Source organism: Sarcophilus harrisii, chromosome 6 (assembly GCF_902635505.1).
Source record: "Sarcophilus harrisii chromosome 6, mSarHar1.11, whole genome shotgun sequence".
Taxonomy (NCBI): domain Eukaryota; kingdom Metazoa; phylum Chordata; class Mammalia; order Dasyuromorphia; family Dasyuridae; genus Sarcophilus; species Sarcophilus harrisii.
In genome coordinates this window covers 1,487,280-1,509,020 of record NC_045431.1, presented here as the reverse complement: position 1 = coordinate 1,509,020, position 21,741 = coordinate 1,487,280, and the positions used below count along the sequence as shown (strand labels likewise).

At 41.0% G+C, this 21,741-nt stretch overlaps 1 protein-coding gene across 3 annotated transcripts in view; it reads left to right on the top strand.

Annotated features, from left to right (window-relative positions):
* The window catches only part of STK32B (serine/threonine kinase 32B), a 377,048-nt gene that overhangs the window by 310,307 nt on the left and 45,000 nt on the right, over positions 1-21,741 (top strand). For all 3 annotated transcript variants that reach the window (XM_031941567.1, XM_031941565.1, XM_031941566.1), the window contains one exon: positions 20,414-20,451. In XM_031941567.1, coding sequence (XP_031797427.1) covers positions 20,414-20,451 — 38 coding nt within the window. The remainder of the gene's footprint in view (positions 1-20,413; positions 20,452-21,741) is intronic.

Genomic DNA, 21,741 nt, shown 5'->3' with positions numbered 1-21,741 from the left:
GGGAAGAAACCTTTTTTCAGTTATTATCACTCTCTGTTGTACTTCACCTCTACTGAATGTCATCCCCAAAGGATGTAGAAAATTGTCTAGCTCAGGTGTTGTAATGTTCTCTTCTCTAAAATATAATCCTTCTCTGGGATTGTGGGGCTTCTGGGAGCAGCCTTCGTTTCAGTTCAGAGCAATAATCACCTCAAATGCAGCCAGGAGTTAAAATTGAGGTCCTTTATTTTCTCTTTCCTTCACTTGGAGCTCGGCTAGCTTCCTGGAGGCCTTCTGGATCTTGATTTCAGTATTTTCCACAGGACAGCCTGCCACCTCTTTTCTGTCTTCCTTCGTTCTGCCCAACTGAATCCTGGCTTCTCAATCTCCCAGAGTGCTCTAGTAGGCTTGTGGGAGCGCCTTCTTATATATCCTCTTTTAAAAGTGAACTCTAATGTGTGAACTTTCTTAAAGATGTGAATTCTAAAGGTGTGAACTAAGTACATAAGCATTGTCTCTATTAATTCCAGTGATTCAGTACCTTGTTTCAAGTTCTGGCCCATAACAACAAGGTGTGCTATCATTTATTTTCCCCTCACCTCATCTGTACATAAAAATGTTTTGGTTTGGTTTGGTTTGGTTTTTCAAAAAAGTGAACACTAGAGAGTATGGGAATACCTATTATTAATCATTCGCTTTTCTATTGTACTCTTAGGGCAACAATGAGAAGCAACACTGTATAGTTGGATAAGGAGCTGACTTTGAAGCCAGGAAGGAATGGGTTCAAGTGTTGCTTCTCATACCTACTAACTCCCTATCCCTAAGTGAGCCAAGTAACCTCTTAGTGCTCTAAGCAACCCTGCAAGACTCTGAGGTGATGAAAAAGTGCTGACCTCCAGTGGGAGGAGGTGTTTCCTTACATGGGAGTTCCCAATGCCAGGGAAATCACAGGTCCTCTAGCTCTTCTTGTTTAATTTTTTTCATACTCTTTGAAATACATAATATATTCTTTAGACCTGAGAGAAATACTTGAGTATGGCAGAAACTAATAACCAACACCTAACACTCTATACTAAGGTAAGATTGAAATGGGTAGATAACTTAGACTGAAAGGGGGATCCTTGTAATGTTCTTCTTTAAATTATAATCTTCTCTGCAAGCAGATTTCTTAGGGGGCTTCTGGAGGCAGCCTTGGTTTCAGTTCAATGTAATCCCCCCGCCCCCCAAATGCAGCCAGGAGTTAAAGTCCAAATCCTTTATTTTCTTTTTCCAAGTCTTGTCTCCTTCCTTGGGCCGGGTTAGCTTTCTTAGAGACCTATCTCTCTCCTTGGTTCCGAGAGCTCTTGCCGCTGGTCCTTTGCCTCTGCCAGCTTCAGCCTCTTGTCCTCCCAATATCTCCAGCCAGCACAAAGGTAGAAGTTGGAATGAATCTGACTCTGCCTTCAAGAGTGGGCTTGTGGGTCTCCCAAAGTGCATCCTAGCTTGCAGATGCTCTCTTAAAGATGTGAATCTTGTGGAACTCTTAATAAGTACTAAGTACATTTAGAGAACTGTTAAGCATCCTGCTGAACAATCATTGTTTCTATCAATTCCACTGACTTAGCACCTTATAAGAATCCTAACAGATCCTATAAGCAAATTAGAAGAAAAAAGGACCATTTACCTCTCAGATCTGTGGGAAGGGAAGGAATTTGTGGCCAAAGAACTAGAGTACCTTATGACATGCAAAATGGGTCATTTTGATCAGATTAAGTCTAAAAAGTTTTTGTACAAATAAAACAAGATTAGAAGGGAAGCAGAAAATAGAGAATTTTTTTTTTTACATCCAAGGGTTCTGAGAAAGACCTCATTTCCAAAATATGTAAAGAATTGATTGAAATTTGTAAGAATACAAGCCATTCTCTAATTGGCAAGTGGTCAAAGGATACAAACAGATGAAGAAATTGAAACAATTTCAAGTTGTATGAAAAAATGCTCCAAATAACTATTGATCAGAGAAATGCAAATTAATACAATGCTGAGCAACCACTACACATATTGGCTAAGAAAACAGGAAAGGATGATGATATATGTTGGAAGAGATGTGGGAAAACTGGGACACTATACATTGTTGGTAAAGTTGTGAATTGATCCAAAAATTCTGAAGAACAATTTGGAATTACACCCAAATGGCTGTCAAATTGTACATACCCTTGATCCAGAAATGTCTCTATTGGGCCTTTATCCTAAAAAGATCATAAAAAAGGGAAAAGGACCCACATGTGCAAAAAGGTTTGTGGCAACCCTTTTTGTAGTGGCGAGAAAGTGGAAACTGAGTGGTTGCCCATCAGTTGAGGAATGACTGAATAAATTATGGTATATGATTATTATGGAATATTGTTCTATAAAAAAGTCAGCAGGCTGATTTCAGAAAGGCTTGGAGAAACTTACTTGCAAATGATACTAAGTGAAGTCAGTATAGAACTGAGAGAAGAACACTGTACAGAGCAACAAGATTATACAATGATCAATTCTGATGGAGGTGACTTTTCAATAATGGGATGATTCAGGCCAGTTCCAATGATCTTGTGATGAAGAGAGCACCCAGAGAGTGGACTGTGGGAACTGAGTATGGACCACAACATAGCATTTTCACTTTTTTGTTGTTGCTTGCTTATTTTTTTCTGTCATTTCTCCCCCTTTTTGATCTGATTTTTCTTATGCAGCTTGATAATTTAGAATTATTGTGGAAGAATTGCACATTTTAATATATATTTGATTTACTACTATCTAAGAGAGGAGGTGGGAGAAAGGAGGGAGAGAAAATAGAACACAAGGTTTTGCAAGGGTGAATTTTGAAAACTATGCATATATTTTGAAAATGAAAAAGAAAAAATATTTTAAAAAACATTTGAGGCTTGGAAAGATAAAGACACTTGCCTAAGGTAGTAGAGATAATAAGCAGCATAAACCTATTCATGGAGCAAACTTTTTTGAATGCTTGACTTATGCCAGGGGCACTATGTATGTCAGGGGAGAGGGATGGAAGAGAGAGGGCCACAAAGGTCATATAAATCAAATGTTCTTCACTCAGTTTCAAAGCTAAACTAAGGTTCAGATGGTTAGAATAACTCTGTCTTGTCATTTCACAGTTATAATAAAGGCTTTCCTTTCCCCTTGGATTGAGCAATATACTAGGTTATGTCCCAAATCTTTATGGAAAAATAATTGCATCCTTCCACTCAAAAGTCTTCAGAGGTTGCTATGCATTTAGTCCTTTAGCTTTTTAATAGAAACAGGCTCCTGGATCTTAACATGGATTTTTAGATAGTTTCCAAAGCAGACAAGGCAATGATCCCTTTGTTTTCTTTCTAGTTTGATCATATTGGAGAATTGTATTCAATTCTAGTGCCATATTTTAGAAAGGACAACGATAAGCTAAAAAAAACACCCAAATAATGACAATGGAGATGTCTAAGAAAATGGAACGCACCTTAGAAGGAAAACTTGAAAGAGCTGAGATTCTTTGGCTTGGAGAAGAAAAGACTAGGAGACGGCAGGGCACAATAGCTATTTCCAAATATTTGAAAGACTTATACCGAAGATAGATGAGCCTTGTTATGCCTGATGTCAGAGAACAAAACTAAGGATATAAGAAGTTGTAAGGAAAATTTCAGCTTAATGTAAGGGAAACCTTCTTATAATTCAAGCTGTCCAAAAGTAGAATGGGTCTCCTCAATAAATAGTGAGTTCTTCGTCCCTGAAGACTCTGAAACCAAGCATTTGTGATTACTTGTCTTGGCCACTTGATTAGTTGAACTCTAAAGCTTCTTCTAGTTCTGAGATTCTAAAACTTACTCTTTTGAAACATATCACAGAAACTAATACTCTTGATGCTACTTTAGTTGAGTTTCTATTTCATTTTAATTAAAATTGTAATGTTGTTGTTGAAATTATTCACCTTTGCATTCAAACAAAGCTCATTAGTAGTCTTAGAATCTCCAAGAGTCTTAGAGTTAGAAGAGACCCTGGAAGTCAAATTTTCCCCTTCAGGATCACACAGAATTCTTATTGAGAATATTATGGAGTTTATTCTTCAGGTAAGGGTGTTAAAACACAAGCTATGAGGTTTCTTTGAATGCCGATGTTCTCTGTTGCTCTGAGATCTCATATCAAGCAACAGCCTGGAAGGGTGGATAGAGCCCTGGCTTCATATCTGGGAAGAATGGAATTTATTCTGATACATACTGCCTGGGAAGCTGAGCAAGTTACTCTGTGACCCAAGACTCTGGGCAACTCTTGAAAACCATCAGTTTCAAAAAAAGTGCTTTGGGAGCAGGATTTCTCTCACTGAAAGTTTTCTATACCAGAGGAATTACAGGTCTAGTCCCTATCCCTATCTATAATATCTCACCTACTCCCAATTCTACATACTTCACTTATCACCTCTATACAAATGATTCCCAAATCCAAATTTTTTACCTTTTCCTCTTCCATGAAACTTGTTCTGAATCTCCAGTTTACTACTCCAGGAAGACCCATCTTCGTCTGAAGACGAAGCTGAGACACTTAACCTAGTCCAATGACTCAATCTTATTTGACTCATTTCTCATCTGTAAAATGAGCCGGAGAAGGAAATGGCAAACCACGTCAGTATCTTTGTCAAGAAAACCCCAGTTGGGGTCACAAAGAATTGGACGCAACTGAAATGACGGATCAGTTTTCTACCAGACACTTCCACTGAATAATATGACAATCTTCCATATCCTACACATCGAAGAGCCCTTTATCATCTTCTGCCAAAAAACAATTTCCTGTCTCAAGTTGGTTTTTTTTATTTTTTTTTTTATTTTTGATTCTATCAATGGTGATTCAATCTACCCAACCATAAAGCAGCAATAAGAGACTATGGGGACTAAGAGTATGGTAGTAAGGAATAAGTTGGCAACCTTGGAATCATTGTGGAGTTTCCCCAGTGGGATCTGATCTGATCTCTTCTTTAGTTCTGGGCCCAGCTCCCTATCTGACTGCTTCATCTTTCCAAGGCAAATGTAACTATGGGTTAACTCAATTTCTTCCTCTGTAAAATGTGAGAATTGAATTTAGATAACGATGAAGTCCTATGTAAATGTTAGCAAATGATTTACATTCATTATCTCCTTTGATCTTCAGGACAGCTCTATAAGGTGCCGGTATTATTTTTTGGCACAGAATAGTGGGATCATAAATGTAGAGCTGGCAAGGAAACTTTTTAAGTGACTTGTAATAAGCGTCAAAGGTGGAGTTCCTAGCCAGGTTCCATCTGACTCCCCCCCATCTCCAATAAAATTGTGTAGTACTGATTTTAAACTTAAAGATTTTAGGAGCTGCAAAAGACCACTGTTCTCATCTTCCTGAGGGCAGAAAGGCAGCATGACTGCCAGAGTTATCTGGTTATTAGTGGCAGGTTTACCACTAGAAGCCATTCTCTAGAGGATTAGTTTAGTGGTCAGACCGTACAGACTCCTAGAGCTGCAGTGCAGCCCACAGAAACAAGTGATACAAAAGAAAAATCATAAGTTGTGGGCAAATCATGCTCTGGATTTGCCTCCCATGAATCAGGCTTAAATGAACATTTGGTTCTCTTGAGATCATATCAGGATGACTTAGCTGGTCAAGTAAACATATTTCAGCGCATGTTATGAAGTATAATAGTTAAGGTCATTAAACCTGGGATACCATAGATATCTTTATCTTTAATAAAGGTCTTTAATAAAGCTGCATTCAATGAAAGTTGGCCTGAGTCATTGCAGAAGTTCAGCATGTACAAGATGTCTGACATTCAACTTTTTTCTCCTTCTGGTGAATAAGAATATTCTTTATTTAAGAAGCAAGAAACAAACCATAACTGTTATACCTGGAGACAGTGACTTGCATTCTCTTTTTTGGTTAAAAATTATGAGCTATGTCAGCTCTTGTGGATTCTAGGTAGGGAACTGTCTAAAGCATAATTCATGAGTAATTCATAGTAAGATTTATTTTAAAGTATGGCTTTTTATGAGTATACATATTTATAGTGCTGGAAAATCTTGTTTGACATGTAGGATTTTTATTTTAGAATAATGGAGGTACTGAATGAGTACTGGAAACGTGGCTCCTAGACTGATGCTTTTTACCAATAAGCTGTCTGAGCTTCAGTTAGTCATAAATGCTTTGATTCTCAGTTTCCTCATCTTGTCAAAAAAGGGGAGTTAGATTAGTTCAGAGTTTTAAAATATTTTTGGTGCCATGGACCCTTCTCAGAATAATGTTTTTAAATCCACATAATACAAAGGATAATGAACAAATTCCACAAAAAGCCAGGTTTGTATACCCCAGGTTAAGAACTCCTACATTAATCAGTTTCTAAGTTTCAGATTTCCACAGTGTGTCCTATATGCTCATCTTCTACGGCTCAAGAGAGAGTTAAGCTAGTATGATAAAAAGAGCACTTATGAAATCCTGCTGTATATATAGTATATCTTCATTTGAACCAGACGTTCAGCAAGGCTTCTTGAAACATACTTGGGGTCCAGGTAGTGCCCACACAGTGTTGGGCAGATTGACAGACTGGACAGAGGGCAGGCTTTGAATCCAGAACCACTGGAATTCAAGTGTTGCTTCTATCTGTGTAATCCTGGGAGGTCATTTAACTTCTCAGTCTGCTAGGCAATACTCTAAGACTCTAAGTTGTAGAGAAGATGCTGACCTGCGTTAGTGGAAAGAGACTCAGCCCTCAATATTTATCTTCAGCCTCTGCCTTCTTTGCTTTAGTCAGTTGACTCTTGCCTCCTCCATTCCCTTTTGGATATTTTACTCTTCCCTTAAATATAATGACAATAGAACACTCTTGGTTCTCTTCTCACTTATCTAACAGTTCTATCTCAAGTTCCTGTGCTAGAGCGTTCTCAACTTATTGTGTCCTCACTCTTGCAGAAAAATTGGGAGGCGGGCTCTGATTTCTGTAGGAGAGAATATGCAATATGAATGAGGAACTTGATCAGAAGGTTTTGAGCAGCAAAGGAGTGAAGACTGTGGAGACAGTGAGTTTAGCTGAGTCCATCCAGGAGTTTGACAGTAAAAGGCAGGTGTGATGTGGGCTCCTAGCTGAGGGGATTTTGAAGGTCCAGTAGACATTTCTAAAGATGGCAGACATAGACATATTTTTCAGGCATCTGGGGGAAGCCTGAGCAATGAGGAGAGATGAAAGTTTAGGAAGATGCTCCATCCTGAGGGAAAAGGAAAAGAATGGGTTCGGGGATAAGAAGAGTCAAACCTGATCAAGAAGGGTGACCTTTTTTTCTTGGGGACTGGAGCAAAGGAGGCAAGGATTCATGAAGACTGAGAACAACTTTGGGTTGTGCAGTAGGGGACATGAGAAAAGTCTTGATGAACCAACAGAGATCTTCAGAGTCATCTTCTGTCTCTGCTATTCTGTTTTTATTATTGTTGCTATCTTATAGAGTGGTTGGGAGAAAAGCACTTGGGAAAACCTTAAAGCCCTTTAGAAATTAAAGTGTTATTTTTAAGGCAATAAAGTCAGGAAGATATTTTTTTTCCTCAACCCCATGAAGCTTTTGAGACGTTGTCCTCAATTTACTATAAACTCTGGCAAGTAATTTTCTTTCTTATGGGATTAATGTATCAATTTCAGGAAGAACATATTGAACGGACCTTAGCCAAAAAGACAAATATTAGCCTTGTATTACTTTCAGTAATAAATAGCTGTGTAAGGGAGCTCCTGTCATTTAGATTGAAGGGAGAATTAAGTTCAGCCTTTAAGTAGACACATTGCAGATCCTTTTTCTCCATTTTCCAAATCTTCTTTATAATTTGATACTTTACTCATGCCATTTCTTGATTAGTTGCCTGAAGCTACAATGACAATCTTTGTTTTATTCATATTGTAGAATTTAGCTTGTCAAAGGAATTGAGAGATTGTCCAGTCCAACTTGCTCACTTTACAGATTAGGAAACTGAGCCCAAGAGCAGTTAGAATCTCACAGCTAGTTATTGACAGAGGGTCATCAGACAGAGACCATCAGGAAGTGACATTGCAACGTTACTAGATGGTTCAATCTCAGTGTCCAATTCAGCTCAAAGCAAGACAGACCTTGTGCGATAGTGGCTTGGAAGCCAGTCTTAGAATCCAGATGACCTGGGCTCAAATGGCATCTCTGGCCATTTGGGTCATTGGACCTTAGGCAAATCACTCTCCCCTCAGTTCTTAAAGTAATTCTAGAAGACTCTAAACTTGTAGAACAGTGTTGTTGTGAATCCTCACCCAGAGATTCTCTTGATCAATGAAATCCCAGGTTTGGGGCCTCTTTCCCCTTTCCAAATCACAACCAACATTTATTAGGAAATGACTATATTCAAACACAGTGTTTCACACTGTTGGGAAGACCCAGGTTCTAAGTCTTGGACTGCAGAGATTTCCTAATTGTTTGGCCCTGAGCAAATAATTTAAGCCTCAGTTACCTTGTCTGAATAATGGGGATAATAAGGGCACCTATTTTAAGGGGCTGTTATGAGGATTATAAAAGAAAATAATGTAGAGTGTTTTGCAAACCTTAAATTGCTATATAAATGCTAATATAGTATAGAAGAAAATGCCCTGACTTTAGAGAGAGGTTAGAATTTTGTTGAGGTGTAGGCCGAATGTTGAGGTCTAGATTTGGGGGACCTAAATGAAATTAGGATTTAGTTAAGGTCTAGTGGCAGGTTTGGGGTACAGGGAGTCAAACAGAGTTCCCCTGAAACCCCCTTGGATTCGGCGGTAAATGAGGTCTAGTAGCAGGGCGGAATTCCCAATAAAAGCATTTATTGGCCCGGAGAGCTAGATTGATAAAAGAGGTTTATTATTGAGTTTAGAAGTAGGGGATAGGTGAAGGTAGAGATAAGGAGGGCACTGGACAGAGGGTCCAGTGGACAGAGGGTCCTCACATGGCGACCATGTTTGGAATCTCTGCAAAGATGGGTTCCCAGTGTGGTCCTTTTAAGTCGGAGACTTAGCTCCAGGGGTGAAGCCCCAAAGTTGGCTCAGATCCGGGTGGGGCTGGGACAGGTCCGGATCTTCTATTGGAATTCAAAGGGACCAGGATTTGGGAGTCAAAGGGTAATTTATATTAACTGGGGGGGGGGGGGGTTGAGAATCAAAGATTGGAATCTTTCCCATCAATTTGAATCCTTTGTTGTTCTTTACCATCTGTGTAACCTCAGGCAACTTCTCTAGGACTCAATTTTCTCTTCTCTTTAGTGAAAAGATTTAACTAGACAATGGCCAAGACTCCTTTCTTCATTTATCTAAGGAATTCTCCCAGGCACCTATCCCTGCCCACCTCCTTCAATTCTTCCTCCTTCTGTCCTTCTCTGAGTCTCAAGCTCTTTAGTCTCTCCCCCTCACTCTTGTCTCTTGTGGTTCCTTCCCTTTTACCTTTAAACAACCACAGGGGATGAGTAAAGAAACATCTCAGCTCCTGCTGAATCCTCTGGGACCTCGGAGAGTAGAACTAAAGGCTCTCCAGGAAACAGGGTTCTTGACACATCTTGGGAGGAAGGGGCACTTTCTATTTGTCACATAATTCTCCAGGTTGGATGCTCGCATGAAAAAAAAGAACCTTGAGATCTTTTTCTTAAACATAACAACAGTGACAAGATTTATTTAAGCCTAATCCCTTGAAATAGACTCTGCCTTCAAGCCCAAGCTCCCAAGGTAATAATAAAGGTGGAGAAAGGAAATTGCTTCTCCCTTCAGTGCCATCCTTCAGCTGGTCTGTTTGTGTTGCCAGGATTTATGGGGACTTGACAATACAATGGGAGGGGTTTGATTCCCACATGGCAACATCAGCCAGGGCTTTATTGCGTTTGACGCTGGTCATTGGGTTAGCACCGGGCTGTCTTACTAGTTGGACCTCTTTTCACTGGTAAGATTCAGGGAACAATGAAACCCTCCTCTTCTTCTGGGCTGTTTTTGCTGGGAGAGAGGAAGGGCAAGCAGAATGATGATGGAGGGCTGGAAAATCAGCAGCTTTTGGCCACAATGGGGTTATTTCCCAGTGGCCCCAGAGCATGGAGTCCTAGCGAGGCTGAAGATCACAGTGGTTCTTTGCAGTCGTGGGGAAATTGCTTTCCTTCTCCTGCTCTGAGTTCCTGCATCTACACAACAAAGGGAACAGAGTGGGCAGCAGAGGGTACATAGACAGAAAGAACATTGGCCCCAGAACCTGGGTTTGAATGACGCTGCTAATGCTTATTACATGTTTCATTGGGCAGTTCCTTCCGTCTCATCTGAAAAAGGAAGAGAGTGGATCAGATGACTTCTGAGCATGTGAAAAGTGTGTGTGAATGTAGGAATATAGGCATATGTACACAGTGCAGATGTGCACTCACATAGTACTCGCATGCTACTTGTGCATTGTAAATGGAAAGCTATGTATGTGCACACATTGTATATGTACACATGTATATACTATACTGTACGTACTATATCTGCATGCTCTACATGCTATGCATACTGTACACATTATGTGTGTGTAAATATATATGCACACACAGGTGCTCATGCACAATGCCCACACATGTACATGCATGCTGCAGGTGTACATGGAAAGCTGTGTATGTGCACACACTGTATATGAACACATGCATATTCTATGTTATATGTGCATACTATATATGCTATACATACTGTACATGTTCTCTCTGTGTATAAATGTATATGCACACACAGGTACACATGCACAATGCACACATATGTGTTGCACAAAGTGACATATTACATGCGTGTATGGAAAAATAGATACACATACATACACATATACATGTGTGCAGCCTGGGTATGTGCACACACATGCATTGCATGTGTGTGAAATATATGTACATATATATGCATGTGTGTACATGTGTCTATCACACAGATATGCACATGTGTGTTCTACACGTATGTGCATGTGATTTGGGGGGATGATGAAGATGAACCTGTGGTTTCATTTGTTCTTTTTTGTGTGTGAAATAATTGGGGTTAAGTGACTTGCCCAGGTCCACACAGCGAGGTAGCGTTAAGTGTCCGATGTTGGATTTGACTCGGGTCCTCCTGGCTTCAGAGCCACGCTGTCTGGCTGCCTCTCTGTGGTTTCACTTGTGTAAGGAAATCAAAGGGATCGTGTTTGTGTGGCTGAGTAGAGAGAGAAAGGGCTTCAGAGTCCGGAAACCCATTTTTTAGCCCACTTCTGCCATGTGCCAGGTATGTAACCCAGGGTGAGGCCCTTAACTTTCTTTGGCCAGAGTTTTCTCATTTGTAAAAATGAGTCTGGGGGCAAGTGTGTAACCTCTGGGAAAATGAAGCTGGTGAATTGCATACGCCTGGGAGATCAGAATTAACAGGGGGTGAAGCTGAGCCAGGGGTTCCAGTAAGTCCATCAGCAAAATGGCAAGTCCCTAGAAACAGGAAGACCACCGGCCTGCTTAGGGAGGGACGAGCCGGCACATGTCAACAGTGGAGTAGATTAGAATGAGGGCAGCACTCTCAGTGTGAGTGACGTAGGAAGAGCGTGTGTATGTGCGTGTGAGACAGAGACAGAGATAAAGAGCCAGACAGAGAGAGACCCACAGACAGAAACACAGACTCAGAGACTGACAGAGAGATTAGCTAATCTTATAAACAGTATTTTATTTTATTTTTTTTAGAGAATTACACATCTCTAATTTTCTCAAGGTCATTAAATCCAACCAGTCAGTCAAAAAACATTTATTAAGCACTTTTTATAGACCAGGGACCTTGCTAAGGGAGGGAGATGCAATGAAAGGCAAAATACAACTGCTGCTCTTGCAGAACTCAGTCTAATAGAAGAGATGAACCAAAAAAAATATGTACAAGGAAGATATACACACATGCATATAAATGTTTACATACATATACACATATGTGTGTGTATATATAGTGTGTGTCCACATATACATCACACACATATACATAGAATATAATAAATTAGAGATAATAAAAGGAAAGCCCCAGCCTTAAGCTTCTAAATGCAATTTGAATCCAGGTTTCCTTGATTCCCAGGTCAATACTCTCTTGCCTGGACAATGACATTTCCTGCCGTGATGTCAGAGGGGAAAGCAGCCTTGGGTGGCACTTTGTAAGAAAAGAGCCCTGCTTTCGGTCTGAAGACTGGGGTGCCAAGGCTGCCCTGACCCTCGCCACCTGCTAGCATTGAGGCAGACTCCAAAGCTCAGGGTCTCTGTCTTTGTCACATAAAATAAAGGAATTAGATGAAAGAACCACAAAGATCCCCTCCATTTTCCACTCCTATAACGGGGGCTACTAGCCAGTGCGTGCCAAAAGTCTCTGAAAACTTCATACCCCTCAGGTGTCAGCTAAGTTCCCCCCAGTTCTGACATTTTATGTTTATTAAGCCATGGAAGCTTATATTTGCACTATAACTTTGGGAGGCTATCATGTATATAAACATTATTTGTATTAAAATAACTCTCCCCTTCCCAAATCAAAACGCCTTTATTTGTTCCTTGGAGTAACCATTGGCAGGAGGTAGAGTAGAGCCTGTTTATCCCTTTTGACAGATCAGAAAATGAAACCAAGCAAGTTGTTGAGTCACACACTCAGTGAGTTAAGGCGAAGGCTCTGCTGCCTTAGACTGGGGCTTCTTCCGGGACTCTAGCCTTTCTATTTTAAAGAAACAGATTCTGTCTGGAGCTCCAGGACTGGTCCTGGGTGTGGGGCAGGAGACAAAGCTTCTCTGGCTCCTCCCAAATCTGGGGTAGCAAAGAAGAGGGGTTTTTCCTAGAGTTAGGTATCAAAGTGGCCCATCTCTTGTGGGGTTCATGGAATAGAGTGGGGGAAAGCGTGGAAGTGCCGCTGGCAGGTGGCTCTGGCATTCCAAGAGTAATTTCTGTTTCTCTGATGTGAGCCTGTAGGGCAGGAGCTGATAGAACAGACCTGTGTTATCTCAGTATCATTCTATGGGCCAGGGGTGAGAGCTTGGGCCCAAGGTACATCAAAGCAAAGTCTGGGGGATGGTGGGAAAGTCTATATATTCAGTCCAATAGGTTCTCAGCTGGTCTTCCGTGACTGAACCGGAGTAGCCAGCCGCGGGCTTCGTGTGTGACAAACAAGATAACATTTCTGACTTGGACAAGGATGAAGACTGTCATGGATTTCCAGAACAGGGTCACACAGGCTCAGCTTCACTGAGAGATATGGGAAGGAAACTTAGGGGGAAATTTGCCTTAAAGTAGAACAACTGGGTGATAGTAACATCAACTTGTATCTCCTGGTCACTCCAGAGAAGGTGACACTTTAAGTTGTTTTCTCACTTTTGTTTTTAGAATAGAAAGATGATTATATATGAAGCCAAAAACCTATTATGTACAATTTGCTCTTCTTTTAAAATATAATCACTCTACAGGAAGGACATCATGGTCGTTTCTTCCTCCAACCATGCCCAAAATTTACTCAGGGGGTTGTTGTTGAAAATGCTCTCTTATATTTAGCAAAAAAAAGATTTATGTCTCCATGTCCTTCAACATACTTGGCCATCTTGTGTGATCCAAGTCTCCGCGAGAGAATCATTAGGCTGAATGACTATTGCCTTAGTAACCGATGTTTGTGTTCAGACACCACGCAGTGAAACAGCTTCTGAAGTGAATTAATCAATTCTAGCCATACTGGTATTTGTACCTTGCTGGATTAAAAAACAAAAACAAAAACAAAAAATACAAAAGAAAGTGACTAGCTGTTCTTCGTGTTCGAGAAAGATAAGACAGTAGAAAATTAACTCAAATTATACTGGAAAGGATTTTGGTAAGATGGAAGATACAGTTTCTTGAATGCTAAGTCCCCAACTGGTTGATCTGGAAGACATAGTTAATTACAAGCACTAATGGGATTGACCAAAGGGGCCCATCTCCAGCGATTACAGCCATAGCTATATAGCCAGCTTCGATACAGCCATAGAAAGAAGCTACTATATTTAAAATGCAATAAAATTCGGGGGAGAATGGGATAACTAGACACTGTGACATTGCGCATTTCTCCCTGAAGTTTCTATCCCTTTCAGTGCTAGTCAGTCTTGAGACAGTAGGTAAAGAATAGAGTGTGTACTTGTTGCACACCATAAGGGATCCTAGGCCTAGAGAATTACTTTCCCTTAGATGTTAAATAGAGTTCCTTTTAAATTAATTTTTATTTTTAATTTTAAATTTATTAATTTTATTTTTTAATAATTTTATTATTTAAAATTAATAATTTAATTTAAATTTAATTTAATCTTGCATGCTCCCAAATCCTTCCTAACTCTAGAACTCTACCTTTAACCCTATACAGACATGTTTTTTTAATCCAAGATAAAATATTCACAAACTCATTTCATTTTTTGTACAACATGTAGATGGTGCTTTTGTTATTCTTTTAATAACACTTAAAATCACAATGAGGCTGCAGAAAGGCAACTAACTCCCTCCAGAAACACAGGAAGCCAAAATTGCCATGCATCTGCTTGGGATTTTAACATTCAACAGAGAATGTGTTATATAGCCCATCTGACATTTCTGTTTCATTTCACTGGGGTCAAAAATAATTCATGAAGGACACCAAGTTTTATAGTTCTGCTTACATACTTTCCATAATAATGTCATTTCCCCCGGTTCTTGAATGATAGCATTGTCCCCAGTCTGAGTCATCCCAACCTTTCCCCATTTGTACAGCTTTCCTTCCCTCTTACTTTCTAATTGTGCAGACCAGTTTTGGTGGAGTGAATTTTTAGAACTGTGATATGATCACTCGGAAAAACAGCCCTTATGGAAATAGTCCTGAAGTCATCTCGCCCTGTGATGCCCCGATAAGGAGCTGTGCTGCTAACATGCTGGTCTAATCAAACCCAAAGATACACATCCAGGACCCCTTTGCACTTTTACTTTTTAATGACTTTGCCTGGTGATCTGGTGACAGCTAAGGCGGGTGAGAGAGCCTCTCTCTCAGCAAGCTGCAGGGGGGAAAAAAATCATAGGAGCGTATATTTAGAGCTAGATAGGGTCCCAGGCTTCAGATAGTCCAAACCGCAGTTTATAAATCAGGTAACTTAGGCTCCAAGATCTGATTCTTCCAGTCGTACAGGTAGATAGTAGTTGATGTGGATTTGAACCCAGGCTCTGTTTTTAAATCCTGCACTGTTTTCAGAGTAGCAAATAATTGAATTTTTGAACTGAAAGCAATATTAGACTATAGAACATTTTATCTATATCCTGTTCCTTCACTGGGGATCTACCCATGTCTCTGTTGTGGGTTATTTAGAAAAATATTCATTTATGCTCTCTTTTTGACCTCATCAACTCCCATTGCTCCAATCATTTCTATACTAATGCCTCTTGTATCTATCTATGCAACTTTAATCTATTCAATAATAGTCTTGCATCACCGATTGCCTTTTGAACTAATCATCCTCTAGTTAAATCAAACTCAACATGGCCCAAAGAGAACCCACTCTCTTCCAGGGATTTATTCAAGATTAAGCAGCCACTCATCAACAGGAAGCATCTCTGGAAGGGACTTTTCCTTTTCAAACTCATTGCTCCTCAGAATGATGAACCACATGTTGGGGTTACCCATCCTCATGTCCATGCCTTTGCTTGAGCTCTTCCCCTTGATACGCTGTCCCTCAGTTCAGTTCAGACCCATCTCATTCGTTTCTTATGATCTAATTCAAAGTTTACTTCTTCCTTGAAGCCTTCCCTGATCACCTGCTCCCTCATGGCTCTTCCCCTTTGGGTTCCTATATCCTAGAGATCAGAATTTAGCACTTCTGGATATCGATCGTCCTCAGTGGAGGGCCTCCAAGAGAATAGGGAAGCCTCAAAGAGCTAGGAGTCACCATAGTGTGTGGAAAGCAGGGTCTGGAGTCAGGAAAACTCAGTCGTCTTGAGTTCAAATCCAACCTCAGACACTTACTGACTGTGAGACCTGGACAAGAAACCTAACTGTTTGTCTCAATTCCTCATCTGTAAAACTATCTGCAGAAGGAAAGGACAAAGCCCTCCAGGATCTTTGCTAAGAAAACCCCCAATGGGATCACGAACAGTTGGACACAACTGAAATCACTAAACAAGAACAACAGAAAATGTTGACAAGGAGGCAGCTCTCAGGAACCTAATGATACAGAGTTATTTTTAGTCACATCCTTTGGTGTACTCAGTGTCCAAGACAGCGAGGGGCTCACAGCATGATTTTTCTCCCTTTGCACCCCTATCACACACACACACACACACACACACACACACACACAAACACACACATACACACATACACAAAATAGATCCCAGAAATCACACTGCTTTGCCACATGCAGCTTTCACTTGTTTTTCATTCTTTCTTTCTAAGACAGCCAGCTTCCCATCTGCAGGGTAGTGGACCAGCAGTAGGCCTGAGAGCTGTGCTTTTATTAAAAACCTGAAGGCTTTATTGGAGTGGGAAGAGGCTGATCCTCTCATTAGATCGATAAGCAGCACCTGCTGCCTCTCTGCCCTAGGAGCTCCGTGCCCAGCCAGCTTCTGGGATGGTGCTAGCCAGAAGTACCATGAAGGAAGAGGCCATGTCTTTCTTATGTTTTGTAAACCATTAGTATTGTGGACAGTGTGAAATGGAACAGAACTGAGAAGCAGTTATCATCATTCTGGCACCAAATGCAGCCACAACTCTTGGTTTGCTTCTATATTAGAGCCAAGATGGGGGAGATAGCACTGTAATGGTGACCATCAGACATGGATCATCCTCCTGTATTGGGCACAGTTTGGCTTTCTGCTCTTAAGCAAACCATGACCTCTGAATATATCTTATTCTTCATCTATAAAATACGAGAATATGGTGGATGGTTTTTAATAGACACTAGTAACTATTAATGATGACAGGTGGCAAGTGAAGAAAAGCTTTTGAAAGTTGTTTCTCCCAGAAGCTCTTCTCTATCCATTTGCTTAATCTATTTGGCCTCAGGACTAGAAAGCGTATTCTAGACCATCTAGTCTAAATATCCTTGACCAAGAGTCCCTTCTCTTATCAACTCTATAAATGGGTAAGCCGTGGCCTCCTGTAAAGAGAAAGGATTTCTAAGAGAGTGAATATTTCAAGGCTAAATGTTTGAAGAATAAGAAGGAAAGATTGGTCAGCCAAGTTGCTTTTGTAGAAAGTTGTTTTGTGTAGGAGATTCTAAGATGGAAATCTATGCTTTGCTCAAATGGGGTATTGAGTAAAACTTCTTGGGGGAGTGAAGAATGCAGCCAAATGGCCTGTTTCTCATTTCCAGAACTCAGAATTCCATATCCTGCACCACCTCCAGGCCTTTGCCCAGGCCCTCCCGGCATGCACTCCATTTACATTTTAAACTTTTAGAATCCCTCCCTTTCTTCAAGATTCAGCTCAAGGACTATGTCTATGGAAAATCTTTCCTGATTTCCCTTATTGGTTGTTAGTTCTGTCTCTTGCTCTTGAATTCTCATATTATCATCTTCCATGTTTTTATTTTGTGTATCTTTTGTACATAATTGTATCTATATCTATTGCTCCCTAGTAAATATAAGCTCATTGAGGCAGGGACGATTTCATTTTTTATGTGCCTGGCACATAGTAGGCATTTAATAAATACTTGGTTGATCGTGATTGATGGATGATACTGAGGACAAAGGAGAGGTCCAGACAAGATGCTCTAAGACAATTTGAGGACAAGAATACTTCCAGTTGGGAAATTAATATAGTAGGAAGCCCTGAAGTTGATTCTTAAAGGGAAAGATGGATTCTTACAGGTAGGAATGAAGAGGCATTTCTGGACTGGATTATCAGGGGGGAAGTCCCCATGAATGCACAGAATAGCCGCCTATCCAATATGACAAAAAGGGAACATACTGAGGTAGGGGAGGGAACCATGTAAATTAAGGCCAGAAGGATAGGTTGGAACATGTTTATCTGGAAAACTTTAAATGCCAGGAAAATCAGAGGGATAATACAGGGCCACTGAAAGCTTTTGAGCAGAGGAATAACCCCATTTAACCTGTTTGTTAAGGAAGATTATTATGGCAGCTCCACGCTCACCTAATCACAGTAGACCTTTCCTGCTGACCTAAGTTGTCTTGGCCCGGGCATCATTCTATAGGTCCGGCCACTCCAGAATTGTTTGGAGGCATGATTTAGGGTGACTCGGAGGGGAACTTGGGTCAGGCAAGTGCTTGTCTTTACTCTGCCATCTTGGGTGCTTCATTTGTAAAATGAGAGGTTGGACCAGAGGCCTTCCAGGTCCCTTCCTTCCCAACAATCCTAGGCACTTCCATTACACTGCAAAGTTTGCAAAGAGCTTTACTAAGATGATTTCATTTGATCCTAACAAGACCTCTGGGAGATAGGTACTGTTATTATCCCCATTTTACAGATGAGAAACATGAGGCAGAGAGGGGTGAAAAAACTTGCCCAGGATCACATAACTCATAAGTGTTTGACGACAGAGAAGAACGCAAGGCATCCCTATTACAAGGCCCACACTCTCCACAGTTCCACCATGTCTGGGATCAGTGCAGGAGACATCAGCCCCCAGATTGCAGATGAACCTGAATGAAGCCCATTGGGTTAACATGACCTGCCCAATGTCATGGGGCCGATGTTTAAACTAGCTTTTGTTTCCAGATCCTCTGCCCTTGAAATTAATATTCCTGCTATTACATCTGACCACCTACAGAACCCTCAGGGGAAAAATACTGGTGGGAAGAGTGGGGGGGGGGAAGAGGATGACCCCTGTAATTCCCAGATATGTTTTTAATCAGTAATGGTGCTAAATGCACCCGGTGTCAGACCTCTGCAAAATCCCATCTCTTGCATTGTATGAGCTTGGCCAAGTCCCTTAACTTCTCTGAGGCTCAGGTAGCTCTCCAAGGTATAGTTTGCAGAGAGGTTTTCATATTGTTGCAGTTTTGGAAACACTAGCCATTAGAAGCCTTTTGTATCTTTGCGGTGCCCTTTGCAATCCTGTCTTTTATTACATGCTTGTGAAAGCTTTATTCTGAGAAGGGATCCATAAGCTTTGTCAGATGACTATAGAGATTACAAATCCCCAGACTGGATGATGTTTGAGAACCTTTCTAGCACTAAATCTATAGACTTGTGACCCTTACATCTTGTTGTAAGCAGAATATCTAACCCGTACATCTCTCTTTGTTGCTTTCTCTCTCAATCTATCTCTTTCTATTCTGTCTTTCTGTCTCTCCCTCTTTCTGTATCTCTATATATCTCCGTCTGTCTCTCCCTCTCTCTTTCTGTTTCTCTGTCTTTTTCATTCTCGTGCATTTGTCTCTGTCTGTTTCCATCTCTCTCACTTTGTCTCTGTATCTCTCACTGTCTCTGTTCCTGTCTCTTTTTATTTCTCATGTCAGTCTTTTTCTTTGTCTCCCTCTGTCTCTGCCTGTCTCTCTCTTTGTCTCTGTTTCTCTCACTTTGTTTTTGTCTTTCCCTTCTGTCTCTCCCTCTTTCTCTGTCTGTTTTTGTCTCTCTTTCTCTGTCTCTCCCTCCCTGTCTCTCATGTCTCTGACTCTCTCTGACTCTTTCTTTTTCTCTGCCTCTTTCTCTCTGTTCTTTCTCTTTCCTCTTGAGCTGTCTCCCTGTGTCTCTGTCTTTGACTCTCTCTCTCTTCTCTCCCTTTCTCCACCCACACACATTCTAAGGCTTTTGAAAGGACCATTTTACATTCTTCTCAAATCTCATCACTCTACTTCACACACCGAGTCACAACAAACACTCCCTCCCCTCCATCTGCAGAGGATTCCTGCAAGTATTATATAAATGGCGGCTTAAGCTACACTCTCCTCTCTCACAAACACACCCAAGGGTCTGATCAAACCTCATTCAATCACCAGCATCAAAGGGCTCTGGTGATAATTAATAATAGAGACTGACTGTTTGCTTTCCCCAGAGACTTGCGATTTCTCAGGGCACAATAATATCCATTACGCAGATATACCAGCCCATACATTATTTAGCACTCCTGCAAATGCTGAACAGGAGACTTGTTGGTTTTTGTTCCCCCCGTCAATGAACATTTTTGAGGCACAGTAATGAGAACCACTGGGTTAAAGAATCCATAGGGGCGATTTCATATTCTCACCAATATCTCTTTGTTAAAGTAGCATGGGATAGACCAGAGCAGAGCCCAACAGAAGGCTGAAAAAGGTCTGATTCTGCCTGCTTATACTGCCAAGGAAGCAGAGAAACTAAAAGCCTGCTAACGGTGTTGAAGCAATTATTCTTATCTTTCTAACTTTGTAAGACTCACAAATGGAGAAAGAAAAGCATGCTAGGGATTAGGAGGCATTTCTTGTAGTAAGTTTTGTGCCATTTGCTGGTATAAACATTTTGTGGTTGATTTTATTATTATTTTTTTTTATTTTGCAGAGACATCAAACCAGACAACATATTATTGGATGAGCATGGTAAGCCGCTTTAAAATATTTTCTCAAGGTCAGTCCCACTTGGATTTTCTCCCATTCAAAGGGACGCCGGCAACACTTTCTGTCCCAAACAACTGAGACTATCTCCTAGTAAATGCCCCTCATCAGCTCCCCCTGGGCTCACCCTTCCCTTCGACACTTTACCTTCTGGCCTCCTTTACTTCTCGCCAACTTGCCCAGGCAGATCTCGGTGGGATATGGGTTTAGAAATATGGGAGAAACATCAAGGAGGGAACAGTGGTAGAAATGGGAAGCATCTGCATAATGGTGCTAATTGAGGGATATAGATGAAATCACAAAAAAAAAAAAAAAAAAAAAAAAGCTGGGAGTCGGGAGGTGCGTTTAGGGTAAGAGTTGGGAAGCCAAGGACAAAATTTGGGGGAAAGTATGTTTAATGGAGGTGGAAAACCTAAGGAACTGGCCAAAGAGGTTGAGCAATCAGAGAGGTGGGAGAAGAATCATGGGGGCTTAGAGTCATGGAAACCAAAAAGGAGAAAGTACCAAGTAAAAGGGGGTAGCCAACAATGCCAGATGCTGCCGAGAAGACAAAACGAGGAAGGACACACTTTGTCATTGAATTTAGTGATAAGGAAGTTCTTGTGAGGAAAGGAACTCCAGGAGGGCAGTTGGCTGGAGGCCAGTTTGTTAAGGGCCTAATTAAGGAAATGGAGGCTACTCTTTCCAGAAGTTGAGTGTGCAAACAAAGGAGAATGGACAATGTCCTGGGGGGTAGCAGGGGAAGGGTAAAAGGGGTGGAGCTGAGAATGTTATGAGTTGGGGATATAATTAACAGAGCAAGGTGTTATAGAGATCAGAAAGACATGGGTTCAGTACCACAGGAAGAGGAACTAGTTGCAGCAATGTTGAGGGCCTCCCCTTTCGTTGATCCGGGGAGAAATGAAGATAGACCTGGTGAATAGAATTTTTATTCTTAATTGTTTAAATGTAAATATATATATGATTATGTCCATATTCCATGCATTCATGCATAGAAAATATATTACATATATGCATTTATCTCTTATTGGGCATCTGGGAGCGCCAACATGCATAGAGCACTGGACCTAAAGTCAGGACATTCTCTTCCTCATGAGTTCAAATCTGGTCTCAGATACATCATAGCTGTAGGACCCTGGGTGGGTCACTTAGCCCTGTTTGCCTCCGTTCCTCACCTGTAAGAGAGGTGGAGAAGAAAATGGCCAGCCATGCCAGCATCTCTCACCAGAAGACTCCACGTGGAGTCACAAAGAGCCAGAGATGACTGACAAAGGC